At 55.0% G+C, this 27,585-nt stretch overlaps 1 protein-coding gene across 3 annotated transcripts; it reads right to left on the bottom strand.

The window, feature by feature from the left end:
- Nucleotides 1–1,387: 1,387 nt before the first annotated feature.
- On the bottom strand, nt 1,388–27,124 carry LOC111153898 (ST3 beta-galactoside alpha-2,3-sialyltransferase 4). Of its 3 annotated transcripts, none has more exons than XM_022513202.1 (11): nt 27,110–27,124; nt 11,841–11,916; nt 11,453–11,540; nt 10,975–11,055; nt 10,045–10,142; nt 9,759–9,819; nt 9,126–9,221; nt 8,840–9,029; nt 7,980–8,123; nt 4,745–4,888; nt 1,388–4,446 (listed from the first exon to the last, which is right to left on the bottom strand). In XM_022513202.1, exons 2-11 carry the CDS (start codon nt 11,854–11,856, stop codon nt 4,360–4,362), a joined length of 1,005 nt encoding a protein of 334 aa, XP_022368910.1. In that variant the 5' UTR covers nt 11,857–11,916; nt 27,110–27,124; the 3' UTR covers nt 1,388–4,359. The 3 variants fall into 3 exon arrangements, with proteins under 3 accessions (XP_022368910.1, XP_022368908.1, XP_022368909.1); XM_022513200.1 differs by lacking the exon at nt 27,110–27,124 and adding an exon at nt 25,848–26,111 and having other exon boundaries at nt 11,468–11,540; XM_022513201.1 differs by lacking the exons at nt 11,841–11,916; nt 27,110–27,124 and having other exon boundaries at nt 11,453–11,831.
- Between the last annotated feature and the right edge of the window lie 461 nt (nt 27,125–27,585).

The following is a 27,585-nucleotide window of genomic DNA, read 5'->3' on the forward strand; positions in this document are numbered from 1 at the left end:
CCCACCAAATCTGACACCTAATGAGCTTCGAGGTTCATTTCTCGGGCACAGGATCCCCCAAGGGTCTCACTGCCAAAGAACTGGACCAGAAAACAGGCTATCACTACAGACACTCACCATATATCCCTCCCTAGACTTTTAAGCTGGAAAATTTTCCTGGAACCATGTCTGGGTGCAGAACCATGGGAATGCTCAAAACGAACACATAGTTGTCTGAAGCTATAATTAAGACATCGAAAAGGTCAGAGGGTCTAGAGGAGAGCATCCCAACTCTGAGATTGACCTTGTCTACCTTTGCTTAGGAACCCCTTCTGGAATGCCATCAAAATGGGTCATGTTGCCCAAGAAAGCACTTTCTCCAAAGACCCCTGAAGGCATCTGACTTCAGCTTGAAAATCACTGCCAGAGAGCAGTATGAACTCACTGTTCACTGTTTGATTATGCAAAGCCTGCATCTGAGTCATTTCGCCAATGTCGTACTTGTTGTGGGTGATTTGAAGACAAAGACTTTTCTGTATGTTACTCGGTAACTGCGCAAGTATTTTGGCCTTCCAGATGTATCCCTCACCTGTTTCATATGTTTTCCGGGATTTTCCATCACGCAAGGCAGCTTTCCAATCTAATATTTATATCATACTTTACAGTCTGCACAATGTTGTCACAACCATATTCCCATTAGATCCTTAAAACCTCACTGTGACACAGGCACGCGTGACACAGATGGAGGAGCAGAGGTGTACTTGGCTAATTACATGACAGCAGGGAGAACCCACGATCGGACCATCCGTATTTTTTGTGCACTACATCTTGCCGCCTCAAAGACAGAACTGTTTCCGAGCTCAAATTTTTTCATAAGCTAGACAGCCTCTGGGGTAATGCAACTGGATGTACTTATGTCCTCAGAAAGTGTAAATAAAAACCCGAAGTGTCCAAAATTAAGGCAACACCATGTGATGTGAATAGAATATCATTTATTTAAATGTGCCCCTGAGCTACATTAAAGGCCTGAACTCTGTCTGACCCAGCTAGGCGGTCGCGCTGGGGATCCCTTCACTTCTCCGGGCCTCAGTTTCCCCCTCTGTCCACACTGGATGCAAATCTCTTCCACTCCCTCGCGGTCCAAGTCCCTTTCGCCCAGGCCTCTGAGGTGAAGTCAACGTAGGTCACGTGAAGGAGGCCCAGCCGGAGGCAGAGGAGCCCTGGTTTACACCGGCTGAGCAAACTCGGGCAGAGGGGCGCAGATCCCCCAATCCGACCAGGTCTCCCTCTGCAGCCGTCGCCAGGCCCTGAGCCGGTTGCCAGGGAGGCGCCGGCCTCAGAGGAGGCGGGGCGCTGGGGTGAGTGCCCCAAAGGACTCCAGGGTGGACTGCGGGAGGTCGCCGCCCGTCCCCACCCGGTTCCCACCCTGGCCAGCGTAGCCACCCCCCTGCCGCCACCGCACTCCGCCCTACAACCCGCTCCTGCGACGCATGCGCACCCGGGCCTCCGCCCCAGCCGCTGGGGGCGGGGCAAGCCCAGCGCCGTAGCTTCTCCGCTGCCTGTAGGCCAGCGGGAGAGAAGCGCGCGTGCGCCTAATCAACACCGTTCAAGGACGCCAGGGATTAGGTTGGGCTGTGCGCGCAGACCAGACCCTGGAGTTGAGAGAGGCCGTGAGCTCATCCTGGAGTCTAGACTGCTGGAGCAGTGATGCTGGATGCTTGTTAAATTTCCAGATTCCTGGGCCGCCTCCCCCGCGGCCTGGATAAGACCCAGGTATGCATTCTTAAATCACCCCCAGATGGTTCTGGTGTAAGTGGCCCTCAATGGCTGGACCACCCTCCTGGCTCAATCAATGTAGGAATCGGACGGAGCATAGACATGGAGAAATGACTGACCCACGGTCGTACAGAATGACATGCCAGAGCCCTGTATCGAACCCGGATGCGTAGACTTGCACTCACATGCTTTCGCATCTTGTTCCCTACTTCCCCTCCTGACTCATTTTCAGGGCACGTTTGTTTAATCAGTACCAGGCAGACAGGGAGGCAGTTAGTTCATTCTCACTGGTTGAGCTAACGGAAGAACGACAGTCCTTTTCTCAGAACACCGAAAAACCCCATCCAGCCGCTCCAAATCAAAGCTCTACTCCCCGTTCTGACTCTGACATTGGACCGGTACTAAGGCACCCTGCAATGTGCCTTGGGGCTGGGGCACACTGGAGAGAGCTGAGCCCACCCAAAGGAACAATGGCCAGTCTAGATGTGTCTGTCCCCTCCCCTCTCAATCATGAAATTCGCTGCATATGGCATCAGAAGCGTAACCCAACAAGAATGTAAAACGTTCCCTCGTCTATATGCATGTGTGTGGAGTTTGGGGGGGGGCAGGGGTGGGGGGTCTGACCCATCCCTGTGTGCTCGATTCTGGCTCAAGTTTAGGAGTGTTCAGTAACAGGCAGTGGCCCCAGTCCAGGACAGCTGGATCGTATGTGCTGACAGCTACTTTCAATGGCCCTGGATGGGGAAATGGACACTCCCTTGCATACCCTCACAAGAAGCTGCTGGGCAGGCATCAGGGATAGGCAGAACTCAGATCCCTGCACACGTTCACACCCCTGCTGGAGTCAACAGGTTGTCCCCCACTCCCCCACCCCACAACACCCAGGTCAAAGCCTGGGAGACAAAGCTTACCCCCCTGTAGAGTGGAGAGGGCTAGGGGCTGCAGAGGCTGGGGCCGTATTTGCTTTCAGACTCCCCCTCTCCCCTAGGGAGAGCACGGTTAGTGGTTAGCAATAGAGGCAATTCTATGCCCAGGGATGGTCCTCAGGACTGTTCTGGGGCCTAAGGATAGGTGTTCGCAAGGCTCCTCCAACGTTCGGCCCAGAAGTGGGTCATCTTCCCCTGCTTCTCCCAGATCTCTGCCCCTCTTTATCTGTCCTGTCCCAGTCTCACTGTCTCAAAACCTCAAGGCTGCAACTCTTTCCGAGAAAGCCAAGAACACAGCTGTGAGTCCCATTCCCTGTGGGGGAGTTCCAGCTCTCCCTCCTGGCTCCAGATGTAAAGGAACAGCTGTGGGGGTGGAAAGATGCCCAGTTGGCAGCTAAGCAGGGCCTGGGAAGATGGAGAACAAAGCAGGGAGATACAGGCAAATGGCAGGGCTCTCCTAATTCTAGAAACCCAGGGAAAACAGCATTTGTCCCCTGGCCCGGCAACCGGCGGGACAGGCCTTGCCAAATCCCTCAGACGTGGCCCAAACCCTCCCCATCCCAATCCTGGCAGCCTGGGCCACTGGGCAGGACCTTCTGTAAACTCCATTTTATGATTCCCACTTAATCTGAGAAAGGAAACTTGGCTTCCTTTGTCTTACTCCACCCCTGTCCTCAAACACACACCTCCCAGCATGAGGTTTCAGAAAGGAAGGCTTGGAGGGGGAGAGAGAGGGAGCGGAGAGAGGAGGATGGGTTTCGGCCACTCCCATCGGGCATCCTCCTGCCTCTCCCTACCTTTAGGATGTAAACCAGGATGAAGAAGGCCAGGCTGGGTGTCCAGCAGACAGCCCACTCTGGGTGCCACCCGCGTGCCTGCTTCACCAGGGGGACAATGAACGACTTGGCACCAAGCACTGTACCCAGTAATTGTTTCTTGAATGACCGTGGCCTCCTCTGGGTCCCACAGGGTCCCAGAGACACTGCTGGTCTTTAACAAGCCTGTCTAGTGCTAGGACAGGGTGCCCCCTGCCATGCCCACTTGCCCCCATCCATGTCCTCCCCAACCTGAAGGACACAGGGTGTCACAACTGCTCCCATTTTAGGAAAAATAGTTTAATGTTAGGTTTCAAACCTCTTTTCTAGATGAGGGCCCATTCTCTGTGGGACCCCCATCCCAGTGCTCTTCCCATGCCTGCTGGGAGATAGCAGCCCCTCTCCGAAGGGCACCCGCCCGCTCCAGACGTCCCTGCCCTCCTGGGAGGCCTACTCTGGGGCTAGGCTTTAGCAGGTCCTGCACTTTTGTGTTTTTATCACAAGTGGGCAGAACACTGTATTTTGCCCCTTTTTTGATGCCATGGGACCAGCCCGTGGCACGTTCCTACCCTTTAATTAAATAGCCCATTAAATAAGCCCCCGGCCCTGGTGGAGATGGGGCACACGGCACAAAGCCCGCGCCTCAGATGGCCTCCAGCCACCCTGGGCCTCCACCCTGACTGGATCCAGCCGCCTTGAGAGCAGCCAGGGGCACGGCCCTGTCTCAGGCCTGGCCAGTACCAGGACCCCTCTCCACACAGGGAAGGGGGAGTCCAAGCGCATCACCAGGCACCCCCACAGCTACGGATGGGGTCGTTCAGGCGGCCAAGCGGGCAGACGGGTGGATACAGCTTCCGCCCCAGTCAGAAGAACGTGAGGTTCTTGACTGCTCCGATCTCCAGCATCCGCTTGATGGCCAGGGCCTCCTGGGAGACATTGTGGCCTGACCCCTGTGGAGACAGCCAAGGAAGCAGACTAATGGACTCCCAGGGACCTCCCCGGCCCAAGGAGCACTCTCTGATGCCCCCCACAGTCCCCGCACTTCTGGGAGCTCCCTGCCCGGGGTTGGCTCCCAGGAGGACAACACGACCCGTATGGCCAGATACCGAAGACTCAGGCTAGAAGACCAGGGGTCTGAGTTCCAGTTCTGACCCTCGAGCAGCATCTGAGCCCTTAGCACCACTCTCACCGCCCCCTCCCAGGGTCCCCAGCTCTGTCCCAGCCAGCTCGGAAGCAGGGGCCGCTTACCGCCATGGACTTGAGTGTGATCTGTTCATAGTAGTGAATGGTCTGCTTCCTGTTGTGGGCATCTGGGTAGCCAAAGCCGGCGATATGCACCAGGTCGCAGAGGTGGAGTGCCAGCGTGATGGCCAGCAAGCCGGTGGTGGGCTTCTGAAAGGGTTGGGGGGGGATATTAGAGGGAGACCTGCATCCTTCCCCGCCTTCTAGGCTAGCATTTCGCAATAGACTTTCACGGAAATGTTATTCCTCTGTGCCGTCTACAATGCGGTCACCGGCCATGTGCAGCTTCTGGGCAGGGGCGCCAGGCTGGTGCAGATGCATGTGAACCGACTCTTTCACTTTATTTAATTGTATACTTAATTTAATTAACTTAAATTTAAATGTAAGTAGCCACAGGTAACTCAGGGACACCAGGCTGGAAGGCCGACCCAACACACCTCGGGGAGGGCTTGGGCCTCGAGGCAGTGATTCCGCGTTGAGCGTTTTATCCTGCAGAACACGAGTGTGTCCGGTCTTCACAAAAGCACTTGGAGGTGGACACATTTTACAGATGGGGAAACTGAGGCTGACGACTTCATTCAAGGAGTGGAAAGGTTCTGCTCTCTGCCTTGGAAAACCTCACCTCTTTCAGAAAACCTGGGGGGCCCCCCACTCACGGGCTGTGTGGCCCTTGATGAGGATGGGTTCTCCCCTTCCGTGAAGTGGGGACAGCAGCACTGTTCCCACCCACCTTATGGGCTGCTCTGGGGGGAGACCTACTTTCTCCATCCCTAATTTGTCCACGGGGATGGGCAACGTGATACCCTAACTTCAACCCTTTTTTTTTTTTTTAAGATTTTATTTATTTGTCAGAGAGATAGAGAGAGTACAGGCAGGCAGAGAGGCAGGCAGAGGCAGATGGAGAAGCAGGCTCCCTGTGGAGCAAGGAACCCGATGTGGGACTCGATCCCAGGTCCCTGGGATCATGACCTGAGCTGAAGACAATCGCTTAACCGACGGAGTCACCCAGGCGTCCCAGATCTTGCCTTCCACAGCTCCAACACCCTGCCTTCCTGACCACTACTGCCGCCCACTCCCATTTACGAACTGCTCCCTGGACCTTGTCAGCTCAGATTTGCCCCAGTGTCCCTTCTGAGCATTGCCGTCATTTCATCTGTCTCTTCCTGCTGGGGTTTTCCCCTCCTGTTGTTCTGACTACCACTACGTTCTTACCCAGTTCACATGTTTGCTGAACCACATTTCCAGGGCCTGCTAGATTGCTCTGCCTGGTCACCGGCTCCTGGAACCCACCAGACTCCTCTCCCCCTGAATTCCCTATATTAGTTAAGCATGTTACCACCCAGCTAGCTGTCTAAGCTGGAAACCTAGAATTACGAGAAATCTCTCAACTTCACCTGCAAAATAAATGGTGTTGCAGGAGGTCACTAAAATAGCCCCCAGTGACCCTTGGGTGTACGTGGAACCTACCAATCTGAGACGTAGGACATGATATTCAATTGCCCTACAGGTGCCATTGGCCCTAAGATAGAGAGAGCATCCTGGTGGGCTTGACCTCATGAAATGAGCTTTAACATCTGAGTCTAGAGGTCGGCAGTGGAGGAAGTCAGGGGTGGAATGCACAAGAAGGATTTATCGTGTTGTTGCCGGCTGGAAGGTGGAGGGGGCTCTCTCGAAAGAAACAGACACAATCTCTAAGAGCTGAGGGTATCAAGGCTGAAAGCCAGCAAAGGAAACAAGACCTCAGTCCTGGAACCATAAGGAACTAAATACCTCTGACAAGAAGGACCCTGGAAGTGTGTTCCCCCCACCCCACTCCAGCCTCCAGATAAGAACTCAGCTGTGCCCCGCTGGACCGCTGACGGCCAGAACTATGAGTCTATCAGTAGGCAGTACTTAAAGCCACTCAACTCTGGTGGTTTGTTAAGCAGCAATGGGAAGCTGCTATATCCAGGGTATGCCTTCCATTTCCCCCTCCCACAGCCAGAAGGTGGGTCCTGGTTCTTCTCTTGTCTCCCCGCTCCAGCCTTCCTCCTCTGCCGCACACCCAATCAGAGGCATGAAATGCCTCCTTGCTGCTCCCCTCCACTTCAGTTGTGCTAGAACTCAGTGCTGGAGGAGCTGGTTGGTCTTGCCAAAGGAAATACCCTTTCTCCAAGTCCCTGCCTGATGGGCCCCATGACCCCTCAAAGGCCCAACTCCAAGACCACCTCCTCTGGTTGGGGGGTGGGGGGACTCCCAGCAGAGGTCTGCCCCTCCTCTCAGCTCCTCCAGCATTGGGAACAACTCCCTACTAGGGCATTCTGCCACTGAGTGTCCTCAAGGCAAGGTGCATGTCCTACACCCCAAGTGTGCAAACATGAGGCCAGGGACTGAGCAGCCACAAAAGAAGGCATTCAACCTAAGCCGAATCAGAGTAGATATTCAGTGAAGAATAAAAATATTTTGCTGTGAAATTTGGCAAATACAGTGAGCATCCCCTGTGTACCAATCTCCGTGATAGGCATGTTATATAATTGTGTTTTTAAATTCTACAAGGGCCTTAAAAGGTCAGTACGAACACTGAACACCGTCCTCACCACACAGATAAGGCTCCCAGTGGCCAATCTACCCAAGGCCACAGAGTAAGAAGCAGGACAGCCAAGTCCTGGCGATGTTTACTAGCTATCTCCGACAACTACTATCCCACACGGCCTCTCTAGGGGTTCAGACGGCACGTGTGGAAGTCCTTGGGAAAGTAGGGCTAAAACGCAAACCACAGCTTGCAGAACTGTACTGTGACTCCCCAACCTGACACATGGCACGGAAGCAGGGCACACAAGATAAAACGAAGCTCGAGCTCCTTTAATTCACTCTGACGAATCCATTCCAAGATATAAGATCACAGATAAAGTGACATAGCCAACTGCAGACATTCTAAAGTCAAGGCCACAGACTGTTCCAGCAACTCCCTAGTTTATAAATTCTGACCAGCGCCTGCCAAAGCCTCTAACTCTGGCCCTGAGCCTTATAAAAACGCTCCCCTAACTTCCTGCTCGGCAGACATCCTCCCCCAACTCTCCCCACCCACAGCCAAATACACTGGACTGAATACAGGGGTCTGGGAGCTGTTCAAATGCAACCTGGGGTCTCTGTTGTTACTTTCCCCCCCTCTTGGGGTCCTCCAGGGCTTCCGAAGCCTCTAGAAACATCCTGTCCCAGCCTCCGGATTCCCAGCCCGCCGCCCACTGTCACCCGCACGCACCTGCTTAATCTTACGCGGCTGCTGCATGGGAAGGCTCAGCAGCTTGTCCGCTGCAATCTCCATGAAGAAAGGGTTGAGAATCCGAACCTGCCTGGGGTTGACGTCCCAGATGAGGGGAGGCTGCTTCCAGAAGCCCTTTCGCACCTGCGGGGCATACGATTGGAAGGGAGAGATGGGGGTGCGCGCATGTCTGTTTCTCAAGTCCAGCCGGGCAGTGCTCAGTGGGCAGATGGGGTCCACATGATGGCGGAGGCCCCCAGGAGTGCAGGGTGAGCCGGGAGGGACGTGGAGGCCAGGCCCGCACCCAAGAGGGAAAGGGTGACCAGAGAGGAGTGGGGAGAGGTGGGAGGATCCTACTGGGGGGGGGGAGCAGTGACAAGCTGTGTAGGGTAGCGGGTCCAATTACTGCCCACTTCCACCAAACAGGTGGAAGGGGCTTAAGCGTGGGGCTGCGTAAACCCTTGGTGAAAATGCTCGATGGGACCAGTGTCAGCATCTGACTAGATGAGAAAAAGACACAAGGGACACCACCCGGAAGGACAGACCTCCTGTTCTAGCCTACCCCTGCCTGGAGAGGACTACTGACCAGCTGCTTTCCTCCCAGGTTTCTCAATGGCACACACATTTTCTGGCAGCTTCCCTGGCCTGGGCAGCCTCAAGCTTGGAGTGCCCACCTCATGCCCGCAGGCTGTCAGACCCTGGCTGCTGTGGTGGCTTCTCAGAAGCCCCACAGAACACGGAGTTCACACCTTCCCCTCCTGGGCTTTCACAGGGCAGACATTGTAGAGCGTGAGGTCCTCAGATAGGCAGGGTCCCGTCTCGGAGCCCCACCCTCTCCCATCCCCCGAGTCCCCGCTCACCCTCTTCTTGTCACTCAGGATGGTCTCAATCCAGTGGAAGTCCATTGCCTTGAAAGCTACCAGGACGAGGAGTGTGTCTGGGTTGTTCTCCACTTTGGGGTCGAAGTGGGCGGACTCAGGGTAGAAGAGACGCATGGTGGTCTTGGAGCCCACGTCGCCCTCGTAGCCAGCCACTGGGGCATTGTTCAATCTGAAAGGCCGGGAGGAGGAGGCCCGTCAGCCGGAGGCCCATGGGCCTGTCGACAGTCCCTCCCAAACAGAAGGGACCAGCGCCCAAGCTACAGACCTGATGACCACGTCGTACTTGTTGATGGCGTCCCCCAGCGAACTGTTGCGAAGCCGGTGCCCGTTCCCCACCACCACGCAGCGGCGACACTTGAGACTGCCGTGGGAGACGGTGATCAGCCCCCGGGGAGACCCCTGTGCCCGTGCTGCTGAACTCCTGATCTGGGTCTGCCTGGGGCCCGGCTCGGGATTCCTTCCCAGGCTGCCTCGGCCTCTGATACCCACGGACCCGGCATCTCCAAGGAGCCTCACTTAGGGTCCTGCTGACTTCCCAGCCCTGGGCTTTCACGGCAGAGGAACTGAGCAGAGAACAGAAGGCGGAGGAGGAGAGGAGGGAAGGCTCCTAGTGGGGACTAATAAGAAATCCCATTTCAAAGCCCCCTCGCCTGCTGCCCAGGTCCGCGTGTCATTAGGGCAATACCCTGCCTGCTCCAGCGCCCGAATGCCCAGGTCCAGTTGCTGTGGACACTGGCGTCCCTGCCTCCCCTGGAGACGGGCAGGCTGGAAAGAAGGGTCAAATTGGCCCCAGGGGAGCAGAGATAGGAAGTCTCACTGGGAGGTGCTGGCCCATGACTATCTCTGGGAGGCGGAAAGGAGAAGGTGCCCAGACTCGGGGCAAGGACTGTCTCCTTACCTCTGGATGCTCTCTGGGATGGAGTAGCTGGTGACGGCTAGAACCCGGAGGAGCAGGTCTTCTACAAAAAGATGCAGATTGGGAGGGGCCAATGACAACAGCCAGCTTCCTGAAGGCTGCCAGCTCTCCCTCCACTGCTCCTCAGAGCCTCTGCTGCCCCCTCCTCCCCTGACCTCAGCATCGGAGCCTGGCTCAGAGCGCGGGCACCGGGACCATGAGCAGCAGAGAGCGAGAAGCAGCGTGGCCGAGGTGAGCCCACCATGCCCATTCACCCAGCCGCTCTTACCACTCCCCTTGGTCCCGTACGGCAGCTCATAGGCAGACGGTGTCTTGACCCAGAAATAATCCTTCAGCTGCAGGAAGATGGGCTGATCTCGGGAGTAGCTGCGGAGGTGAATGCAGGGCCGGGATGAGAAAGGGATTAATCTTAAAGAAGCCAGAAGCCAGGGTCAGGTCAGGCCCCTGACTAATATTCTATATGTCATATATAGTAGTATGTAATATTGTACATAATAATTATTACATATTATGTATTAATATAATATTATATATAATTATATTTTGGTGATATAATTATATGATATTTTATGGTATAATAATGTAATATGTTATATAAACTATATATTTATATACTTAAATATTTTAATATACAGTAATATATATTCATGGCATATGTTTTTATATTATATAATATATAAAAGTATAATATATAATAACATTATATATAATAAACATATTATTTATAATATATAAAAGTAATGTATAATATATAATATTTGGGGCCCCTGAAACCTCCAACTCAATGTATAAATTATATTAATGGGGCACCTGGGTGGCTTAGTCGTTAAGCACCTGCTTTTGGCTCAAGTCATGATCCTGGGGTCCTGGGATGGAGCCCCCCGTGGACCTGCTTCTCCCTCTCCCACTCCCCCTGCTTGTGTTCCCTCTCTGGCTGTCTGTCAAATAAATAAAAATCTTTTAAAAATTATATTTATATATTATATATATATAATATTATATAATAACATAATTATTCTGTCTTACTATATTGCTTATATATCTGTATGTTCAAGGGCCTCTCCTCCCCTCACGGGTCACCTAACCCATGTCCACTAACACGTTCCCCTCCATCTACACCAGCACTGAGGCCCCCACCCTCTGAAACTCCCCGCCCACCTCTCCCTATACCCGCCCCACCTCAGCCTTAAGTACTTACTTGCCGAACAGCTTAGAGGCCTTCCTCTCCACTTCCCCCTGGAAGCACGGCTCCTTCTTCTCTGGGATGGGAAAATAAAAACTAGAGACAGAAAAGGGAGAAGGCAGGAGCTCCAGTCAGACCTCTCGGGCCCAGGGGCCAGCATCCCAGGCAGCCTCCACTTTCTCCCATGACATAGGTCCCCAGGTCCCAGCAAGTGACGTGCAGGGTAGAATCATCTCAACCCAAGTTCACTCTGAGACCAACTCTTGGCAGATCCAGCTCTCCTTTCTCTGAGCAGCTCTAGGGAGGCGTCACAAACCTTGCACCCTGAACCCACTACCTAACCTTCCTGGAAGGATTTCACGCTAACAGCTGGAGGAAGGGGCCATACCCTCGCCCTCTGAACCCTCCCAGCCCCACTAAGTCGGCCACCCCCAACACTCCATCCCTGAGCCCATTGCTGAGAAGAACCAACGGGAGGACCAGGAAGCTAGACCCAAGCTCCAAGTACCTGTCTTCCCGGGAGATAGAATACCACACCATGACGACCAGGACCAGAGCCAGCATGGCCAGGAGCTTCCAGCCTGCAGGGCACATGCACAGAGGAGCTAGAGGCAGGGACAGGCAGAGACGGCCCCAGGCCACCGACCCTGTTTTGGGCCCCTGCCACCTCCAACTCAAGCAGACCCGGTCCCCGGCCCTCGCCTGGCTGTGGCTTTCCAGCACCGGGCTTGAGCCTGTGTTTCTATGGTCCTTCAAGATAAACAGAGGGCCCCCTGGCCATCTGCCTGTCCCTCCACAGCCCCCAAGCGGGTCACAGATGCTGAAGACTGCTTCTGGGGGGCCCATCCTTCAGGGTCGGGGAGCCCTGGGACAACACTCACGGGACTTGCTGATCATGTTTCTCAGCGGGTAGCAGGGTTCCTGGGGAGAGCTGTCATCCTGGCTGCCTCGGGCCACCTAGGAGGTTAGGAGTCACAGGTGTGTGGTCAGCTCTGGAAACCTTCTACCTAGAGCCTGGAGGACACAACCGCAGCCTGCCTTTCCTTCTCCAGAAGGCACAGAGCTGCTTCCGGGGTGGCCACCCAGAGAGCAGACATCCTCTAATCCCTTGAAAGCAGCATCTGGGGTCCAGGTGGGGCAAGGGAACCCAGATCACACTCCTCAAAGATGAGGTCCCACGCCAGACTGGCCTGTTCGAGCTTCCCTGGCGTGGTTTCTTGGTCCCCTTCCTCAGTTTGACCTGGGAAGGGCCAGCTCCAGGAGGCAGATGGGAAGTTCTACCCACCTTTGCCATGGAAGTGAACTGTATGGGGCTATGATTTGTAATTTAGGCAGTGGACGTTTGTCATTCTCTGCCATCCAAAGCAGTCCCTTGTCTCTGCTACCACCCACCTCTCTGTCCTCGGTCTTCCACCACTCCAGCCAAACAGATCCACTCTGGCCTGGCGCTGGGGCTGTGGATGGTCCCCCAGTCCTTCTAGATTCTAACTAAATGCAAACAGGGTCCAAGCCCTCATCCTCCCAGCGCCGGGGGGTGGAGGGAGTTCCATGGAGGCAACTGTCTGAATGGGAGTGCGGGGGAGGGCAGGCATTGGTCAGAGAAGATGGGAGACCCTTTGGCATGGCAAGGACAGGGCTCTGGAAGGGGGTCAGCTGCTAAACGCACATAAGCAAAGAGGTCCCTACACCCAAACAGCCAGGGCCATGCTGCAGAGTCACAGGGGAAACAATTTAGGCAGCCTGCACAGAACACCAAGAGGTGCGGGACGCCAGGCGCCATTTCTGTCATCCACGCAGTGTTCCCCACCCCCGTCACCCGGATCAGAAGTTACCCTGGGCCGCTTCCTGCAAACACAGATTCCAGGGCTCCTCCCGGGGTTTGCTAAATCAGAGAGGGCGGGACCTGGGACAGGCATTTTCACAAGCAGCTCAGGTGATCCTTGGGATCCACTGGGGACAGGGACGGAAGCTCCAGCTCTCAGGGAGACCTGGAAAACCTCCAATTATTTCCTCAGGGCAGGAGACAGCATCAGGATGAGAGCTGGGTTTTGTTACTAATCATAAATGAATTATCCTGAACACTGTCCTATTATGGAGTTGATGCTCTGCCCCCACGCTCCGCTCTGAGTCCACAAACACCAAAGAATGAGAGTCTTGGCAGGGAGTGGGGGGAGGGGTGTGGGACCAGAGCCAGGTATCCCCAGGAAAGTCAGGAGCACCCATCCCCAAACCCCAGTAGGGATGGAGGATGACCCTATCTAGTGAAGTTCTGGATTTGTAGTTAGAAGACATCAGTGAAAGTCACGGTTCTAGAAGCTTCTCCGACCCCTCCTCCGAAAGTGTCATGCCTTCTTCCTACAGCCACTGCCAAGTCATTCCTCACCCCGGCACAGTCCAGAGCACTTCTCCTGATCTATACTGAGCCTAGTAATTTCCTTGCTTGCTCTCTGTCCTCCCCACTGGAGTATGAGCTCCGTGAGGGTACCAATGCTCTGTCTGATTCCCAGCATCCAGCACGCGGCCCAGCACATAGCCAGTGCTCAGGAAGTACTACTGATGAATGGCACATTGGGTTACCTTGGCGGTGGGGGGGGGGTCACTTGTCCCTCTCTGACCCTCAGTTTCTTTGGCTGTGCAACTGGGAAGTTAGCCTAAAACATATTTTAAATATATAAATATTGTGTAGAACTATTTATATATTTGTATTATGGAGACGATGTTCTGCTCCCACGCTCCACTCTGAGTCCACAAAAAAATATATATTTTGCAGCTCAAAATATATTTATCACACCAGCACCACGGGCATCACTAGGGACCTTATTAGAAATTTATAATCTCAGGGCACCGGGGTGGTTCAGTCAGTTAAGCATCTGACTCTTGGATTTTTGCTCAGGTCATGATCTCAGGGTCATGAGATCGAGCCCACACTCAGTGGGGAGTCTGCTGGTGTTTCTCCCTCTCCCCTTCCCCCCTGCTCGTGCTCTCTCTCTCAAATGGATAAATAAATCTTAAAAAAAAAAAAAAAAATGCATGCTCTCCTGCCCCTCCACACTGACATGAGGATTTGCACTTGAATAAGATCACCTGATGAGTCACAGGCACATTCAAGCCTGAGAAACACTGGTTCAGGTGGATGTTTTTGACCTTGACTGAACAGGAGAATCGCCTAAGGTGCTAACATTTTTTAAAAATAAGAAATAATTAAGAGCATCTGGGTCCCACACCTTGGAATTGGGACTTGATGCGTCTGGCCCAGCAGCGGAATCTGCTCGAGCTCCTCGGGGGATTCTAACAAGCCGTGAGAGTTCGGAACCGCCGAGGACAAGGGTGGTGAGGATGTCCGCATGACGGCCGAAGCAGGCCTCTTGGACTTTGAGGTGTGCCTTCTGACTCAGTGGGCGAGGCTGGACACGAATTCTAACCAGCTCCCAGGTGCTGCCCGGCTGCTCCGTGGGAACCACGCTCCGTGCTGCAGAGCTCCACACCAGGATCCTCCCAGCCCTAACACCTCCCAACTTCACGAACCTCACCCTCTCCTCCCTTCCACTCTCTCTCCGTCTTCGTGACCAGGACTCACTCCATTTCCTGGCAGCTCCCTTTGTATCAGTAGGTCATAACACTGCTGGCCTGAGTGGCCTAAGGCCAGGACCTGAGGAGTTTAAAAATATAGAGAGGCCTCAGCCCCAGTCTCCGAGATTCTGATTTAATGGGTTAAAGGCAGTGTCCAGGCACTCCTAAGTGAAAAACAAAACAAAACCCAACCCCCACCCCACCTCTCTTACGGGGAAGCCAGCATGGACACCAGCACTTCGAGCGAGCTCCACAGTAACTGAAAGACACAGACTCGACCGCCCTCCAGGCCCCACCAGGGTGGCGGAGACCTTCGGCAGCGGGAGGTGAACACAGCGGACTAGTCGGATCCCAAGCAACACGGCAACGAGCCCCCTTTGACCTCCTCCCCAGAAAGCCTGCCTGGCAATGGACGTCTTGGTTCCCAAATGGTGTTGGTGTGTGAGAAGCAGACAGCTGAGGCTTAAAGTTGGCCCCAAGACCCCCCCACCCCAGTCTGGGTGTCATCAGCCCAGCCCTCCCCTCCCTGGGCCAAGCCCTGACCAGAGCCCGGCAGCCGCAGACATTCCCGGCGCCCGAGCTTGGCCGGTGGCGGCTGCCCCAGGTGGACCCACAGCCTTCTCCCGGCCGTGGGCCGCCCCGCGTTATTGACCAGACCCCTGGGTACGAAAGGACACGGGGAAAGTCACAGGACAGTACCTGGGCCAGAGAGCAGGACTCTGCTCCACTCATGTCCAACATGCAGCAGCTCCTGCCTGCCACCAGCTCCCCCGACACACCAGGCAAAGCTGACCCTGGGGCAGGAAGTCCACGTGCTCTCAGGGGCTCTGCCAAATAGCACAGCAGTCCCTCGCTGACCTGAGGCCGCGAGCACGGCCCCGGACCTCGCTGGAGGGCAGAGCCCAGGGCACAGGGTGAAGCATGAAGTCCCCGGAAGGGGCCACTGTGCCTCGGGCTGGGCGGACACTCGCCGCCTCACACACAGCAGGCACCCACCTGCTACCTGAAGCAGAAGGAACGGAATGCGCACCCGCCCAAGGGCACAGCGTGATGCCAGGTCCCTCGGACCCCTGGGGCCCAGCGAAGGGATAAGGTCAACTGTCCCCGAGCAGGGGTCTGGGAAGACCAAGGCGGGGAGAAGCAGAGGCTCCGTTCTTATCAGTTCAGAGACCTTGAGCAAGTCACGTAATCAATGTCACCGTCCCTTTGTTTCTGCAGGGAAAACACTGGAGCTGCCTGCTAGCCCCATCTAGACTCAGCCACCCCTCCTGTTCCCTCCAGTGCTTCCACCAGACACCGATCCCCGCTCCCCTCGCCAGGACCTTTCCATCAGGGATCCCCCTTCGCCCTGCTTCTTCCCACTCTCTCCTCTTCACTCCTACTAAACAGACTTCGATCCCCGCCCCCCCCCCCAACAAAGCCCTCTCTGCTTCCACCTCCTCTTCCGGCCATCCCTGCATATCCACCTCCGCTGGTCACACTTCTGTATCTGTGCCCTATCCTCTCCGACCCCACCCCGGCTCCCACCTGGATTTTCATGCAGAAATGGCTCCTCCTCCTCCTGAAGCCATCAGCGGCCTCATGCCAAACCTGAGGAAGTTCTATTTTCTCTGCCTCCTACCCTGAAGGCTTTGATACTGTCGGCCAATGCCTGTGGCTTCTGAGTCAGGACTCTCCCTGTTTCCCTCTCGGTGACAGTCTCCTCTGGCCCCAGTCCCTTTAAGAGCTGGCATTCTCCATGGATCTGTCCTTGAACCTTTGCTCTCCTGCCTGTTTTTACAGGACAAGTTCATTCATTTTCAGAGGTCTGCCTGCTGCTCCTACCCTGATGAGTCAGACCCTCCCCAGACCCCACCCTCGTGTTTCTGGTTGCCTGTGGCCCTTCCTACCTGCATCTTCCTTAACTCTCCACAGTTAACACGTCCCCAGCTAGACCGCTTCTCCCACTCTGCCCCATCCACTCCCGTACCCACAGGATCATAAACTCAGTCTTCCAACATCTGCCCCCGCCTCACACCATCCCCACAAAACAGTTACTAAACATGATTGATTCTACTCCATTTCCTCATTCCAACCAGCTCACTGAGCAACTACTGAATGCTTGGCTTTGTGGGAGGCACAGGGGATGTGAGGCTTTACAAAACCCAGCTGAGAGGTGACTGGCTGGTTCAGTTGGAGAGGCAGGAAACTCTTGGCCTCAGGTTTGTGAGCTCGAGCCCCATGTTGGGTGTAGAAATTACTAACAAAATAAAATAAAGTAAAATAAAATAAAATAAAACCCAGATGCGGCATGAAGGCCACCGGTCTAGAGCCTCAGAAACACTTTATTTTTAAGATTTTATTAATTAATTTGGAAGAGGGAGAGAGAGTGAGAGTGCACAAGCAGGGGAGCGGCAGAGGGAGATGGAGAAGCAGGTTCTCCACTGAGCCGAGAGCCTGACACGGGACTCGATCCCAGGACCCTGGGATCATGACCTGAGCTGAAGGCAGACGCTGAACCAACTGAGCCACCCAGACGCCCCTCAGAAATGCTTTAGAATACAGTCCTCCATCTCCTGGTCTTGAGACACAACAAGTCTAGATCCCATCCCAATTCATTTGCTTCCTAATTGGTCTCTTTGTCACATGTCTTTCCTCATTCAACCCCTTTCTTTGGAACTGCCAACAAGGTATGCTTGCAAGAAATAATTTGGAACAAACCACCCTCCTGCCTCAATGGCTCCCATTCCTTAAGTGAAAAGCCAAAGCTCCTTAGTGGCCATCAGAAGCCTTTACCCTCGGGCCCTAGGTGCTGAAGGCACACCTCCCACCCTCTTCCCAAGTACACCGAGGAAGCTGCCTTTCCCCCTCCCCTCTGCCCACCTCTGCAGCAGGATACCCTAAGCCCCTTTCCCCCAAGGACAACCCCACTCCAGCACCAGTCCAAAGGGCTCTTCCTCTGTGAAGTCTTTTACGATATTTCTAAGAACCGATGTTTTTCTTCTCACCAAATATTGTTTATAACTTGCTTCTGGCACTTAACAAGTAATATAAATTTCATGTTATATAATTACTGCTTTTCATGTCTCGCCCACTATCTACTGACCTGAAACTGCAGGCTCGTTTACACCAAGAGTCTATCAGACCTGGATCACAAGATGCTTTATCCCCTAATACAATTTTATGTTATATTAATATGTGTTTTGTATCTGGCCCATGAGACTATGACCTCTGTGGTCTGGGAGAGTTCTTTGTATTTTCAGACTCTATTATAGAGTTCAGAAGGTAGCTGATGTTTTGTAAACATCTGACACACAAGCAGTCAGATGAGATTAAACACGCATTACAGCCCTTATTAATTACTAAAATGTACAGCGCACTTACCCTGTGGACACCAGGAGGGTCCCCATCCCCTCGCCATTGCTTTGGCGACCAGATAAGTCACTGTTGTGGGGGGTGCACACGGAATGTTTAACAGCATCTTTGACCTCGACCCACCAGATGCCAGCAGGAACCCCAGTGCCCGGCTATGACAACCAAATTGTCTCCAGACATTACCAAATGCTGAGAACTAGTCCACTAGACATTTTTAAGGGCTGTCCAAGTATGATCTCAACCCTATAAGTTAAGCACGATCATGACCTCCGTTGCAGAAAAAGGGACCCAGGGTTCAAGATGAGTCAGCTACTTGCCTAGGGAGGTAGAGCTTGTGAGGACAAAGACTGCGACTCCGGCTGCTTGGCTCCAGAGCCCACGTGTCCAGCCCCCGACCCCCTATGGCGTCAACAGATCTCCTGTAAGGGAACGAGTCCCTAGACTCCGTGGTCCCTGGAATGTCCAGGGCTGTTCTTCGGAGCAGGTAACGGAAGTCGGTCCTCTATCAGATCCAAGTCCTTAGAATGTTTACAACAGCTACAAGCAGCCTCCCGTGCTCCCTCTCAGGCAGCTTCCTCACGGGACACAGTCTCTATCTGATGCCGTGGCCTGGGGCTGCTCGGGAAGCTCTCCAGCATGCTTCCAGTGCAGACAACTGTAGCCACGGGATTAGCGCTGCCCTCCATCTGGACACCAGACTTCCGGAATGCTGGCTAAGGCTGCTCTCACTTATCACATCACATCCCTGGCACAGGACTCAAATCCTTCAGCTGGTCAGCCAGGCCTCCTGGGCCCTAACTCGGGTGGCTACCCTGTCCATCCGAAGAGGACTGTACGTGACACCTGCTTTCCCACATTTCCCCTTAGGAATCTAGGGTCATGTTTCCTCCAAGCTCAGACTCCACGGCTGACATTCCAGAGGACACTCAAGCAGGACGGTGAAGTTAATGCAGCTAATACAATCACTAGGTAAGGCAAGATGGTGACATAGGCCCCTGGGTAACCTACTTTAATCTCTCATTCTTGGATGGAGATGGCCAGCTAATGGCAATTCTCCAGGACAGGTCGGTCACTTGCATCAGTTCTCAGCTCAAAAATTCTCCATGGCCTCTTGTGTACTCAAGAGAGACCGGGTCTCGGTATCTCTTCACTGACTTCTTTATGCACTTTTGCTACTTGCCATTAAAAATCCCGTACACATCCAACATTTCTGGTCCCCCTCCCCTGCTTGTAAGATTTTTCAGTTGTTTTGTTCGCTGCCGTATCACCCATGTCTAGAAGAGTGACTGGCACACAGTAGGCTCTCAATACAAATTCACTGAATTAATAAATGATCAATTCGTCAGGGACGTCATTGGAGCCAGAGAGGAAGAGGCAGTAACAGGAGTCTGAGATTCGCTCTATCCACTCCTGCCCAAGCCCTGGCAGGCCACACCCTTCAGACCTTGCCTTCTCCCCAACACGGAACAGCACAGTGGGACCACAGTGTGCCCGGGGTGGGGTCGGGGGAGCAAGAGGCCTGCCCTGGCCCCAGCTCACGCAAGACAGCAGAGGGCTGAGGAACTGGCCAACGGCCTCAAGGCGCATGAGTGGGCAGATGGGGCAGTCTGTCCGGACACCCAAGCTTGGAGGGAAAGGGGCCTGGTAGGCTTCCCACGGAAGCACAGAAGCTTCTCTGTTCCCCACCCTTGGGGTCCACAGGCTGCCACCTCCCCCCTGCCATCAGGCACCCCAACCAGCCCAGCCCTGCAGCCTCCTGGATAGAAACACTGTATCACCCACTTTATCAGCTGCCGGTCACAAGACACCAGAGGGAACCACTTGAAAATCATACTTCTGGTGTCTGCGCCGGTGGGGTAGAGGCTTTGAATTCCATTGTCTGGGTGAGAAACCTGAAGCTGTGTGACGGGGTAGAGAATCAACCAGGACGGACTCAGAGCTAGGATAAGAAAAGGAAAAATCTGGTGGGGCTGCGGACCTACCCCAGGGCCCCCCCCCCCACAGGGGCTCTGGGATTTTTAATGGCAGGTAGCAAAAGTGCATAAAGAAGTCAGCTTCCCTCCTCAGACCTCCCACCCAGGAGCCTAGGAATTCGGCCCCAGGGAGCCAAAGCTAAAGGTACTACCAGAGCTGGGGCTTGAACTCAGGTCACCACCAACACGGCCAGTCCCCTCCCTCCTCTGGCCTCCACAGGCCTCTTCTGAAAGCAGAGGACAGCACCAGCCCTGCCCTGTCCCCCACGGTGGCCCCCAGCCAGCGTGGCTCTGGAGTCCTTGCCGTGTGGCTGGTCCACACTGAGGTTTCTTGTAAGGGGGAACTATACACTAGATTTCAAACACTTAGTACAAAAATAAAAGGGAACCATCACCTTAAGAATTATTTATACTGGGGCGCCTGGGTGGCTCAGTGGATTAAAGCCTCTGCCTTCGGCTCAGGTCATGATCCCAGGGTCCTGGGATCGAGCCCCGCATCAGGCTCTCTGCTCGACAGGGAGCCTGCTTCCTCCTCTCTCTCTCTCTGCCTGCCTCTCTGCCTACTTGTGATCTCTATCTGTCAAATAAAATAAATAAAAATCTTAAAAAAAAAAAAAGAATTATTTATACTGATCACACACTGCGGTAATGTTTTGGCTCTACTGGGTTAAAATAGTAAGATTTATTTCATTTCCTCATTTTTACTCTTTAAAAATGTGGCTAACTTAACATATCTTAAAATTTTATTTTCTTATTTATTTTCAAGATTTTATTTATTTATTTGAAAGAGAGAGAGAGACAAAACAAGCATTAGGAGCGGCAGAGAGAGAGGGAGAAGCAGGTTTCCCACTGAGCAGCGAGCCCAGCGCAGGGCTGGATCCCAAGACCCCCCAATCATAACCCAAGCTGAAGGCAGACAGTACACCGACTGAGCCACCCAGGCACCCCATAAAATTTTATTTATTTTAAGTAATCTCTACACCCAACGTTGGGCTCAACTCACGACCCTGAGATCAACGGTGGCATGCTCTTCCCACTGAGCCAGCCAGGCGCCGCTAACTTAGCATTTTGTAAGATTTGAAATTACATATGTGGCTTGCAACTGTGGTTCCCACTGCGTTCCTCTCGGACCTCGCTGGACCAGGCCATGTCTGTGATTGCACAGGAAGCACGCGTAGAAACTTAAAGCAGTAGACCTTTCCTGGCCTCCATCTCAGAGAGGCTAACTCAGGGTGTCTGGGATGCCTGCAGAGGGCCCTGGTCATTCTGAGGGACAGCGATAATGAGCACTGTCCCAAGGTCTCTAGGCGGAACAGAGCTGGGAAGTCTCCACTCTTCCCTGCATCCTGCCCACTCCTCCTGGGCGGTCAGGGTTCTGAGCATGGAGGCAGAGTTCAAGGGGACATTGTCACCTGACGCCCCAGCCCAATCTCTGCTCTGCCCACACCCAACCTCTTCCTGACCTTGGCAACTTAGCCCAGTGCCTGTGCAGAACCGGCCTCTCGGCTATCCCTCACACACCGCACCTGCCCAGGGCCCACGCAGATGGCCACGTTTGTGCTGGTAAGCAGGTCATAAGGAACGGCCTACTCTGGCCCAGAGCTGGGCCTCAGGGACCGGCCACCAGGACTGAACCCTGCCTCTGCCGCTTAGCACCCCTAAGCCTCGGTCTCCTAATCTGGAGGCAAGGAGCCCCTACCACGATTTTCGCTGGGCTGGTTAGCGAGATAATGGAGAAAAGACACACGGGAAATGCTCCGTGAATAGTGACTATTAGCCATATTCCTTTCTCGTGTGCTAAGTGGAATCCAAAAGCTGCAGCTGTCTGGAATGCGGGGTGGTTAAAACATCATTGAAGAAACAGTATGTTTTAGTCAGTCTGTTCCGTGATCAAAAGCAAAGAAATAAACACTGAGCCTTACACGACACACAAATGAGTATCCACGGGACTGAGAAAGTCCTGGATGACGGCCAGGCCTCCCCGACGCTTCCTAAACACGCCCTCCCCTCCCCAAAGGAGGGTTTTAGCTTGCATGCCCCCTCCACACTCCGAGCCCCATTTGAGAATGGAGACAGGACTGAAGGTCGGGGTGGGGGAGGGGGCTGCAGCCAGTGCCAACAGTGTGACATCTGAGTCCTTGTCTGGGCAGGGGTTGCCTGCAGTGTAAATGGTCGGGATCTGGAATCCCAAGCCTGGACCTCCCTCCCTGGCTTCCCTTGTCCTGGCCACTCTCCCGTGCTGCTCCCAGCACACGGTCCCAGCCTACCCAGCCAGAGGTCTCCTCTCTACCCCCACACTCGCCTCCTTACCCCATCTTATTCCCTTTGTAGCAACGACACCACGCCATGTCCTGTACTCATGAATCCGTGCACCCCGAGAAAGCGGGACTCCATGTGGTCCATACCATCTCCAGCACCAAATTTAATGCCTGTCGCATGGTAAGTCATAGACAAACACGGAAATGAACAGACGTCTAAAATGCATGAACAGAACAAATGTGGACAGAAAGTTTCATCAAATGAAAGCATCCCACGCCTTTATTTTGCAAAGACCTGAGCACCCAAGGCGCCAGGGGCTTGCTTGAGGCTCAGCTTGGGAGCCGGCAAAGCCACCAAGTGCCACGTTTTTTGCCAAACACACGTGGCTAAGTGCACAAACAGACCCTTATCACCAAGGCGGCGTGGTTTCTGCAGAAGTTGCTATCACCATCTTTGACTCCCCTGAATCACTACCAGCTTTGGGGGTACGGGACCACCCAATGAGCTGATATCACGTATCAAAAGCTGGGGTGGTCCCAGGACAGCTCCAGGGCTTGAAGGTGCCCTATTACCCAGGTAAACTCACATCCTCCTTTGTTGTTCCCCAAGAGGGTCTGCCTGAGCCAAAACCCCAGCCACCCCTCCCCAGACCCCTGAGCACCTCTGGCATCCTGGAGGCAGAGGAAAGGGTCCTGGACACAAACCCAAGGTCCAACCCAGCCTCCGCAGTGAGGGTCCAGGCATCCCTGGACAAGGTCCTAGATCTCTCAAGGCCTCAGATTCCTTCTCTGTGAAATGCAGGTCACGAGGGCAAGTTCTGGAAGGTGTATGAGCCTTGAAAGCCATCCTGGGATTGGAAGCCTGAAGCTTTCTTTAGCTCCGGCCAGGCTGACACCGGGCCCTTGGCAAAAGGAAGCTGCAGGGGTTCCTTCTTGGTTCAGCTCTGCCCCAGAGCACGGTAGCTCCTCTCCACCCAAGGTATCCCCATCCCAGCAAAGGGAGGGGTCCACAACCGCAGCTCCCGCCTACTACTGTAACCATGAACACGCTCTCCTCTCCTGGCTGCTGGGCCCACTGCACACACGACACAGGACGCACGCAGCTGCCCAGGGAGAGAGGCAGAGACACTGCCACCCAGACTGGTCCGCAATAAACCCAGGCCCCTTGTACTGGCCAGACCCTAGGTGCACTGCTGGGGTATGAAAAGCATAGGGTGGGAGAGAGGGAGCAGGCTTCACTGGACAAGCCACTTGAGCTCTCTCTGGGTACATCACGTCCTTGAGAAGGTGCCTGGGCCCCTGATCAGTCCCACCTGATGGCCATCCCAAGGGGATCCAGATGGGGCCCCCTCCACTGGCCAGCACCCCCTTTCCCTAGCAGCTCCAGAAGCAGGAGCCCTCCTCACTTCTTTCCAGAGTGATGTTCCCTCTGCTGGTTGTCCCCTCTCTGGCAGGTGCTCCTCAAGTCCCCACTCGGGGAAAGGGCAGGGCCATGTTCAGTCCTGGGACCTCGAGGGAGGTGAACACTACGCCCGCCAGCTCTGGCCCAAGAAGGGTGGCTCTCAGCACGGCTGTTCCAGATGGAGCAGCAGGGAGACCTCTCTCCCCTGGTGATGCGCATTGCCCTGCAATGGCGGTTCTGCAACGGGGAGGCTTTGGGGTGTCCACAGGGGAGGACCCACTTCTGAATTCCCAGCAGGAGCCTGACAGAGTGAGAGGAGCTGAGAGTGGGGCTTGGGGTGCACGCATATGCTCAGGGGCAGCACTAGGGCCCCTGGGTGGGGCCTTGGACAAGAATGCAACCCGGGAGAAGAAAAATCAAGACTGCATTTCTGGCCGCAGCCTGTCCCCTGTGAAGGGCGAAGCCAGTAAAACAGGCCCTTTTAAGATTGTTGCACATCGGTGAGACCTTCCTTGAACCGACTCTCCTCTAAGGACATCGTCAGCAATGACGTAAGGGGACGCCTGGCTAGCATTTGAAGTGCTGCTGGGGAAGGTGCTGACCCTTGGGGGATCCCTCGGGGCAGAGCCTAGAGCACAGCCTGTGGGAGCACTGGCTGGAGGGCTGGCTGGCATGATCAGAGGGGACCCACACCTACTTCTGCCCCAGGGCTCTCCCACAGGGTAAATGTGCAGCCAATCTGAATGCCCACAGCCTCACCCACAACCCAGAGCTGGGAGGCCCCAGAAAGACACTCTGAACCCCTCAAGCCCACCCTACTCCTGCCCACTCGAACCCTCCTGTGTCAATAACCTACAAGCACATCTCTACAGAAACACACAGCTCTCTGCTCAGAGGCACACCCAGACCCGACATGGAAACACGAAGGAACATAGTAACCCTACACACTTGTACACAGGAACACACCCCTCGTTCCTTCTCCTCCCCTGCCCATTCCCCCCAACATACAGCTTCTGAGGTCGGCTGGGCCCCCTCGGCCAGGGTGCTCTCCTCCCCCATCCTGCGGCTGAGGGCACTGCCCACCCGGCTTCAACTTCACCTTCAGCTGTGGCCGGTTTGTTTGTCAGGCTACAGGTCCCTGGGGCTCCCAGCCAGGGAGCGGGAGCTTCCAGAGGAGCAGGGAGTGGCTACGCTGGCCCTCTGGGGCCTTCTTTTCACCTCTGAAAGTTGGGTAAAGAGAAACCCTGGACTCCTGGCTCTCAGCCAGGAGAAGCCCAGCTCCCAGCACGGGAGCCCCACTCCTGTCATGCTCAGAGGTACTGGGGGAGGTGGGCACTGGAGCAGAGAGGCTGCAGGGAAGCAGACGGGAGGAAGATTCACAGCCTCGTAAGGATGTCCCCAGAAGGGCTGGGGAGTGTCTCAGGGCAGCCTGGGACCTCAGTCACGCATGGGCCAGAGGCAGCTGGCCCGGGGAAGCGTATCCCCGCCTGGCGCCCTCACTCACCATCCTCCTGGCCTGGCCTCTTTGCATGGGCACCTAACCCTGATCCCTTGGAGAGAGACTGTCCTCCTGGCCTTTGCACGGGCACCTAACACTGATCCCTCGGAGAGGGACTGTCCTCCTGGCCTACCCCCCTCCCCCTCAAATCGAGGAAACTCCTAGGCCCTCCCCTAGCCATCCCCCTGACCCACTCAGGCCTTCATGTCTCCAGCCCTGAGGCATTAGCAATTTCAGGATCATCCCAGACCTGGGAGAGGTGGTGGGAGGGCAAGGCACAAGCTGCTCAGGGCCTGGGGACTGAGGATTCCAGAGTCTAGGGCTCGTTCAACAGGTTTGGGCTTCGCCCACACCTCCTCTCCACGGAGCTATGGCTCAGGTCCTATGGGCTACCTCCTGGGCAGACACCCTAAATCTAACTGAGGGCGGTGCCAGGGGTCAAACCAAGTGCCCAAGTACCCCAAATCTGGGGCTTTGCCAGAGCTCCTCCCCTGGTCCTTTCAGGAGTCCTCCCTGTTTTCAGCTTCCAAGAATACAACCCTGTTAATCCACCACTACCTTGGGACAAGCACTGCCCTCAGGGCTAAACGGGATCCAGAGGCTTTTTTCAAAGAAGCCTGGTGCCAGATAAGGACTCGGGGAAACTGAGGCACAGGGAAGACGCAGACCCTGAGAAAACCCAGGAGACCACGCAGCCACGGGGACCCTGGTCCCACCTGAAGACCCACAGGTCCTCCTGCCCTCTTCCAAGCGTCTGTTTTCTCCTGCCCCGGAGCTAGCAGAGCAGGGACCTGGGACAAGGTGCCGCCCACCCCCAAGCCTGGCCGGCTCACCTGGCCTTCCTGGCCTGTCAGTCCAGCTGTTCCGGAAAGAGAACATTTTCTTCTCACTCTATTTGGACAGCTGCAGGGATAGTGATGGTGAGAAGAGAATGTCTGATTACTGACAGAGGGGGCAGTGCGGGGACAGGGCCACAGGGCCTCCGATGGGCTGGGCAGAGGGCTGGAGCTGTGGGGAGGTCCTGGGCGAGAGGCTAGGGACGGGGAGCTAGGCGGGGGCCTGGAGCAGCCTGACAGGACATAGGGAATGCCTGCCATTCACAAAGAGGGTCGCCAGAGGGGCTTCTGGAGCTGGGCCAGGGGTCTGGAGTAGTGAATGGCAGCCCAAGAGCGGAGAAGAAAATGACTCCCTTCTTTATGGAAAGTGCTCAGCTACAGGGCGGGGGCGGGGCGGGGTGGGGGGTTGCCCAGCCCCAAACCCTTCCTTTCAGACAGATCCCTAGCCCTTCCTCAGCGTGTCCGGGTCCAGGTCCGGGGCTGGTGGGTGGGGCTCAAGGAGAAGATGAGGCATCAACTGGGCAAAAGTCAGAAGCCCTAGAGATCCAGCTCGTTCCCACTTTCGAAGATGGCAAGTAGAATTGTAGGGTCAAGACACACTGTTTCCTCCTCTCTCCTTCCCAATGGTCTCTCTCTCTCTCTCTCACTCCCCTTTGCTCTCCTCCCCGTGTCCCTGTCCCCTTTCCAGCCATCCTGTCCCGGTGTCTCCCTGTCCCCATCTCCACCTCCTCCTGCCTGCCTCCCAACTCCCCACCCTCGGGTTATGTAAGGGGCCTGAGAACACACAGAGGGAGCTTTGTTGTCAAACCAAATCCATACGGAGCCGGAATCGGCCAACGCAGCTGTTCCCCATTCCCTCCGCCTTGGCAGAGTTGAGACGCTGGGCAGGAAGCCCCCACACGCCTCCATTTTGGGAGGCGGGGGGCAAACGCTGGCCCAAGGGCCCCCAGGCAGCTAAATGGGTGGCCAGAGATCAGTCATCCTTGAGTGGGACTGCAGCAGGGGACCAGCTGGCCCACAAGACAGTACAGAGCTCCGTGCAAAGCCAGGTCACAAAGACCACAGAGAGGAGAACTCTGGGCTAGAAGCAGGCCTGGAAAGGGGGGTGGGGGAAGAGGACACAGACTCCCCCAGGCCCACCTGTATTCTTGTCCACACATGGATGCACGCCCATGCTCTTTCTCCTGCACAACCCACGTATACACTCATCCACACACTTACAGCGTGCACACACACACACACCCTCCATGTGGGCTCACCTGAAAGGTGTCTGAGCAAAAATCTCCCTGCTCTGACCAGCCTCCTCCATCCCAGCAGGTCCCTCTGGGAAAGAGCTGGAGCTCTGAAGAGAGGAGGGAGGAGGGTGGAGGTCAGAAGCCAGAGAAGCTCCACCAGCCCACTCTTCTTGGGAGACCCTCAGGCTCTCAGACCAGGTCCCACCTTCTTGCCCAGGAGGACGTCCAGGGAGGTGGGTGAGGGCCCAGGGAGCAGAGTTTAAGTTTACTTTGAGTTTCCTCTGGGCCGGCACTGTCCCTTCACCAAGCCCAAATGCTGGAAGAACCATCTCATTCGAAAATTCTGGAGCTGCCAACAACAGCAGGTGCTCCTGAACCCCCAGAGCCCAGAAGGGAACCTCCCCGATGGCTGGAAATCCAGCTGCCATGTCAGGACCACTCGGATGTTGAGGCAAGGAGCGTGGGGGACTCCGGAGGACAGAAGGGGAAAGAAGAGGAGT

This window comes from Enhydra lutris, unplaced genomic scaffold (genome assembly GCF_002288905.1).
Source record: "Enhydra lutris kenyoni isolate GAN:26980312 unplaced genomic scaffold, ASM228890v2 scaffoldscaffold34, whole genome shotgun sequence".
NCBI lineage: Eukaryota > Metazoa > Chordata > Mammalia > Carnivora > Mustelidae > Enhydra > Enhydra lutris.

Coding starts and splice junctions, on each gene's coding strand:
- LOC111153898 (XM_022513200.1), bottom strand. CDS start 26,111: ATGGCAGGCATTCCCTATGTCCTGTCAGGCTGCTCCAGGCCCCCGCCT. Junction 11,917..25,847: donor TGACAGGCCAGGAAGGCCAG/GTGAGCCGGCCA, acceptor CTAACCTCCTAG/GTGGCCCGAGGCAGCCAGGA. Junction 9,030..9,125: donor AAGTACGACGTGGTCATCAG/GTCTGTAGCTTG, acceptor CCGGCCTTTCAG/ATTGAACAATGCCCCAGTGG.